Source organism: Rhagoletis zephyria, unplaced genomic scaffold, assembly GCF_001687245.7.
Source record: "Rhagoletis zephyria isolate East Lansing unplaced genomic scaffold, Rhagoletis_zephyria_1.1 Rzeph_scaffold_13524, whole genome shotgun sequence".
Classification (NCBI taxonomy): domain Eukaryota; kingdom Metazoa; phylum Arthropoda; class Insecta; order Diptera; family Tephritidae; genus Rhagoletis; species Rhagoletis zephyria.
Window position 1 is genome coordinate 1,113 of NW_016170595.1, and position 7,221 is coordinate 8,333.

The window sequence follows — 7,221 nt, forward strand, 5'->3', positions numbered from 1 at the left end:
ATAGCCCTTTTCGCTGTTCGTACTAAAATCAAAAACCACTGGATAGAGTTCCGTCAAATATACACATAAAATGATGATAGCCGTTTTCGCTTTTCGGACTAAACTCAAAAACCACTGGATGGAGTTCCGTCAAATTGTCGGAGGTTATACCTTGCATATATGGTCCTATTATANTGAATTTGCCAACGCAAAAGATCTTATTAGGCGCCGCGAAGCAAGCGGGCATTTGCTAGTATGTATATACATAAAATGATGATAGCCCTTTTCGCTGTTCGTACTAAAATCAAAAACCACTGGATAGAGTTCCGTCAAATATACACATAAAATGATGATAGCCGTTTTCGCTTTTCGGACTAAACTCAAAAACCACTGGATGGAGTTCCGTCAAATTGTCGGAGGTTATACCTTGCATATATGGTCCTATTATATGCCACTAAAAAACTCGCTATGTGGCGCTGGAGTAGTTATTTATAAAGATCTTATTTATTGACCGATCTCGTTCAAATTTTAAATGTGAGTTATATAACAGTATGATGAAAAATCGTCTATATATATAAATGTGAATGTCTGTTTGTTTATTACCTTATAACTTTTGAACCACGACACGGAATCACACGAAACTTTGCACACTTATTTCTTTTTACCCCAGGAAGGTTATAGGTATGGTTTTATTTGCAAATATGAGATCAATTTTGCAATGGGGTGTGGCACCTCCCATAGGCCTGCAAATTTTTAATCAGCTATAACTTCGGAACCATAAGTCACATGGACTTGAAATTTCGTATGCAGACATATCTATAGTAGGTGCTTATATGTAAATGACTTTGTAGGAGGGGGCGTGGCATATCTCAATTTCGTGGAATTTTTAATCAGCCATAACTTCGGAACCATAAGTCACATAAAATTGAAATTTGAGATGCAATCATATCTATGGTAACATGAGTTTGTAAATGAGGGCGTGGCACATAATATAGGCGTGGAATTTCTTATCAGCCATAACTTCATAACCACAAGTCACATGACCCCTTTAATTCCTTTTGATATGCCTTTCGAGTTTAAAAGACTTCGGTTTCCAGTTCGCTTAGCTTTTGCAATGACAATACACAAGAAGGCTTTAAAGTAAAACCCAATACTTTATCGAGAATAAAATGTATGATAATTTCATTGGAAAATTCAGCCACATTAATAGATGCTTTGAAGTATTAAAAACATGCTGTGAAATAATATTGAGTTATTATTCGTAAGTAATTAGATAGTTAAAATTAAGATATTACAACATTGGTATTTCTTCTATTATATAACTAGCAAATGCCCGCTTCCTTCGCGGCGCCTAATAAGATCTTTTGCAAATTCAATACAGCGTTTTAAAGCAAAAGCAGTCTATAAAGTAAACATTTTTAGTTTAAATTTAAACGACTAAAAAATGGAGTCCTCCTCACACATATTCAGTGTTTATTGAGTCTATGATTACAAAGAATCTTACAGACTAGAATAAAATTAATAGGTAAAAAATTAAGAACTGCACTAGGAGTACACAGATTCCATTAAACTTCTGAAATACTGCCTACTAGGGCTGGGAATTTCATCCGGATTTTTCAACTATCCGGATAAACCGAATATTCGAATATCCGGATACCTAAACGAAAAGTCTGGATATCCGGATGCTACGATAATATTCGGATATCCAAATATTCGGATTTTTCGTTGAATAATGTTTACTGTGTGCAGATCGAAAGTTATTACATCGTTGAAGCACACATCGAAAAATTATTCACAAAAAGTGTTTTTTATTATTATATCTACGTCAGATCTATTCCGTGCACAAATATGAGTGCTAAAACACCAAGTAAAATTTGGGATCATTTCCAAAAGAGTGAGGACAAGAATAGTGCCATTTGTTTATTTTGCGGCAAAACGCTACAAAACAAAGAGTCAACTTCAAGCCTTTGGAACCACTATATATTTTTCCATATTCAGGAGAATGGCGTGGACGCAGCTTATCTCTCTGAATCTCGGCCAGAGTCTAAACCGAGTAGCAGTTCATTAAAACGACACTTTGGAGACACACCTTCACAAAATTCGGACTGTTCAGAAACAGCAAAAAAGTTCGAACATCGCGAGTAGCTCAAGCTGTTCGCGCGAAGTATATATCTAAAGAACGTCAAGAGCTAATAACTCAAGCGATGGTTAATATGATTTCTGTCGACTTGTTACCTATTTCATAGGTGGAATGTGATGGATTCAAGAATTTTGTGAATATGCTAGAACCAGAGTACGTAATTCCCTGTCGCAAAACCATTTCCGGCAGAATTCATGCCATGCATAATAACGAACTAGAGAAAGTTAAAAAAACTCTTAGTTCTGCATCTGATATAGCTTTGACAACTGATTGCTGGACATCAAGAGCCACGCGATCGTACATGGGACTCACAGCTCATTATTTAGATTCTAATTGGACTCCTCGCTCATTAAATTTGCTCACCGAAGAAGTGACTGAAAGTCAGTCAGCTGCGAATTTGGAGGACTCGCTTCGAATTGGCATGGAAGAATGGGAAATCACTGAAAAAGTCTCAACTGTTGTACACGACAATGCCAAAAATATAACAAATGCTGTTCGGGGTTTGAGTACTGATGGCATTACCAGTCATCCATGTAGTGCACATACACTTCAATTGATTGTTAATTTAGGAATGAAGCTACCGCAATGTGCAGAAATCATCCAAAAGGTTTCAAAATTAGTAACGTGTTTCAAGAATTCAAGTAAACGCACATATGCTCTGGAAAAACATTTAACACAAACTGAACATACAGTCAGAAAACTCATCCAAAGTTGCCCAACTAGATGGAATTCAGCACTTTTTATGTTGGAAAGAGTTAAAGAGCTTAGATCTTCTATTGTTGCAGTAATTGCTGATCGTTCAGTTTTCGATAATAAAACCGCTCAAAATATTGCTATTTCAGATAGCGGCTGGGATTCAATTGATGTGCTGATATATTTACTTACCCCTTTCCAAATTGCAACAACTGTTCTTAGCAGTGACAGCGAGATTACAATTTCTAAGGTAAAACCCATCATTCATAAAATTATAACTAAACATATGAGATCGGAAAAAACTGATACGAAGCTGGCAAAGACATTCAAAGAAAAAGTAGTTGCAGATTTGAGAAGCCGTTTTCATTTTGAAGACATTGAAGATCCAACTCAGGAAAACATCAGTATTGCACATTTGGCGAGCTTTCTTGACCCGCGTTTTAAGCAGTTGAAGTACGTTGAATACGATGCTTTTCGAGAAGAAATAAAAAATTACGTGAAAAAAGAATACAATCAAATAGGTGCTATTGTCATGAATGACCAAAAAGCTTCAACGGAAAATAATGATTTCACGGCCTTGGATGTACTGCTAAATGATAATGAAAGTGACACAAGTGAGGAGGACGAATTTCAGCACTATGTAATAGAAGAACAAATAAACCACAACCTCAGTGTAAGCTATTGGTGTAAAGATCATGAAAAAATTTATCCCAAACTGTCGAAACTCGCCAAGAGATATTTAGCGGTACCTGAAGTGGCTTCAACAGCATCAGAAATGGTATTCTCAAGTTCCGGGAATGTGGTACGTCCAACACACAATTGTTTGTGTTCGGAAATGATCTCGGCACTGGTTTTCTTACACCAAAATAAGAAAAAATGAGATTTGTACAACATATTGTTCCACATGAACGTTATTGTGGTTATTGTTAAATGAAATGAAGAATTTATTAACATTGTTACGGTTTGTTGTTGTAATTTCGTTTGTTATTGTCATTTCTACATCTTTGATTATTTTAGCCAGTTACCTTTACATTTTTCTATTTATTCTATATTGCGCATAATTTAATAAACGAATATTGTTAATGTTTTAGTGGATATCCTAAAATACGAATATTAACCGGATTTTCATAAATCCGGATATCCGGATAGTTGCATAAACGAATATTAACCGGATATCCATACTATCCGGATTTTATCCGTGTCAACGGATAATCCGGATGGATATCCGGATATTCGAATATGCGGATAGTCCCAGCCCTACTGCCTACTAATAGAAAATTCAATATTTAAATTTTTTTAAATTGCATTAAGTTCATTCAGAGCCCTCCAAACCGGGCAAATAGCGGCAAATTGACCTGCAGTTTTCAATTTCAACAAACAGGGTTCTACTTGAAAGATATGACTTTAACCAATTTCAGAAAACCGAATGGAAACCAATGCTTCTTAATTTACGAAGCAAAATTTAATGTGATACCTTATCAAACGCCTTGGAGAAATCTGTATAGATGCTCTCCACTTGGGCCCCATTTCTGATCGCAATTATACAAAATTCAGAAAAAACAGCGAGGTTCGTTACGGTAGAACGACCACCGACAAAACCATGCTGACGAGGATTCACGATACTTTTTTGGGCAAAAGATAGTTTCTCCATTACCACCTTCTCAAAAAGCTTGGAGCAAACAGTTAATTTAGAGATAGGTGTGTAATTAGAACATCATTCCTACGACCTGACTTGAAGATGGGAGTGATGGACGCTACTTTCCAGCGCTCGATGAAAACACCTGAACGAAGAGAGAGATTGAAAATCATACACAGTGGAACACAAACGGAGGAATGGCATTCCTTAAGGAAAAAGTGACAAACAACGTCGGAATCACATTTAAAAGACTTTTTAAGAGAGAATATGCCTCTGATAATGTTAGATTCTGTCAAAGACATCGATCCAAAGTCTAAACCTTGTGGAGGACAAGAGTTAACTGGAAACCTGGGGGAGTTGTCATCACCGACAAAATTTGATTTAAAAAACTAAGCGAAAAATTCGACAGTATCACTAATCGAATTAGAACACTTACCATTATAGTACATACAGGAAGGAATATTTGAGGAGCCCGATTTGGAGCGGATGAAGCTCCAGAAGGCTTTGGGATTTTCCTTCAAATCAGACTCAAATTTACTAATATACTTGTTATAAAGAAATTTATCCAAGATGTTAAATTGTCTCATGAACGAGATATATTTAGCCTTGAGATTAACATTATCAAGCTGACTTTTATGTAGTTTATAATACCTGTTTCTTTTGTTTTTAAGATTCTTGAGTCTACTTGTGTACCAGGGTAATCTATGAATCCTAGGCGGCAGTGTGCACACAAAAGAATCAAAACACTCTGAGACGATCTTAGAAATAAAAACAGAGTGCCAGTTGATTTCAGACAAGGCTATATCGAAAGCCTGAAAGTTACCATCGCGGAAGTTAAAGAAACCAGACGTTATATTCCTTGCAGTGAAATTATCAAACATTTCCAAATAAATAATTATGGACACATGATGCATATCAGTTTTACTAACCGGAAAACTGCATTCCTCTAGGTAAAATATTGAATTTTCATCAACAAAGACAAGGTCAAGAATTTTAGACAACTTATTAGATAATGAATTAATTTGGATTAAGTTTAAACTAAGCAGACTATCCAGAAAATTTATCTCGTACTCCTGTTGGAGTCAGGAAACCATTTCTTTGTAGGTCGGACCAGACTATATCTGCAAGATTGAAATCGCCAAGAATGCAAAACGAAGAGTCAGGATTCTGCTCACAAAGATCGACGATATTGTCAACATGACAGCTGTATAGATAGTCCGTACTATTTGGCGGTATATAGGATGTGCAAATGAATAATTTTCCAAGCGAACCATAGACATAAACACAAATTTGATCTATGAGAGTATCTCGATTCCCTAATTGATGTAACGACGAGCGGATACAGCGCTTTAAGGCGATTAGGACACCACCACCTTTGGAGTGACCAGTCTTCACCGGATCTCTATCCTTCCTGAATACATTAAATAAAGTTGGATTAAAATACTCGTCGTCATAAAAGTCAGCATTCAGCCATGTTTCCACAAAAACATAGACATCAAAGTCAACGCGGGACGTTGATAAAAATATCTCTTTGGTTTTAGTCCGCATTCCAGACATGTTTTGAAAATAAATTTGAATACCCTTAGGGGCTGAGCTACAATTGCCAGAATTCAAGCTATTTGTGCGCTTCCGATGGGGCTTCCCTTTGAAAAAAGCGGAATGGTCGGACATTTATACCAGAAGGCCAAACAGGAGCCTTCAAGATACCTTCATAATATGCATACGAAACTCCAAATTTGCAATTTATGCTTCGAAGCTTTTCTTAAGGTTCGTCTTTCTTAATAAGCTTGTGGCATGCATAATGTTTAATGTCGATACCGGACTGTTTAGATACATACTCGATGATTTTATCAGTAGAAACGGATGGCTTAAAAGCGGATACATGCACCCACTTCATTTTTACGATAATGTCGAGGTCAGCGTTTTTATTTCGACCAACCACAACCTGTTGACGTTTCGGAGTTTTCGTCTTATGAGGCACAGTTTTCCAACCATTCGAGCCAGAAAAAACCGCAGGCTCTGAACCAGGATCAGGCACAACATCAATATCAGCATTCAAAGAATTAACATCCACGTCGGCATCAACAACAGCGCCAGCAGCAGTGATAACAGAGCTCTTACCATTAGCTTTAATTGAGTTAGTATCGGCAGCAGCAGCAGCAGCATAGCTAACATTGGTATTGAGCGCCATGCGCTTAACAGACCCATTGGGGGGGCAGAGCAGCATTCGATACCGTGCACATAGTAGACGGAGCAGATGAGGGAGTTTCTGTTGGTGTAGGTAAACACGGTTCAGCATGAGCAGCAGTAACATTAGTCCAATGCAGAGAGCCGGCGGCTGGGTATGATGGAGAAGAGCGTAAAAGAGATTGATTTTCATTGTCAATCATTTCCTTACATTTGCTAACAGCAATAGCGTGGTTTGCATTGAGGCGAGTAAAGTTATCAACAATGCTTCGAAGGCTTTTTATCTCCGCAGTCAACGATGATACGTCGGCATCTTTGTCGTTTAGCTTAGTTTGCAATACACGAACTTCTACATGCAAATCATCACTTTTCTTTATTAGCTGCATTTTGTCTTCATGCAAAGCACCTAGCAAACACAAGATACGAGCATTTTCTGCCCTGAGAGCAGAAAGTTCTTTAACCNTTTATCTCCGCAGTCAACGATGATACGTCGGCATCTTTGTCGTTTAGCTTAGTTTGCAATACACGAACTTCTACATGCAAATCATCACTTTTCTTTATTAGCTGCATTTTGTCTTCATGCAAA

General features: G+C 37.2%; 1 protein-coding gene across 1 annotated transcript; it reads left to right on the forward strand.

Annotated features, from left to right (window-relative positions):
• Positions 1-2,258: 2,258 nt before the first annotated feature.
• Positions 2,259-3,692, forward strand: LOC108378185 (zinc finger BED domain-containing protein 1-like). Its single transcript, XM_017634474.1, has one exon. The coding sequence runs from the start codon at positions 2,259-2,261 to the stop codon at positions 3,690-3,692; it is 1,434 nt and encodes a 477-aa protein (XP_017489963.1).
• The last annotated feature ends 3,529 nt before the right edge of the window (positions 3,693-7,221 follow it).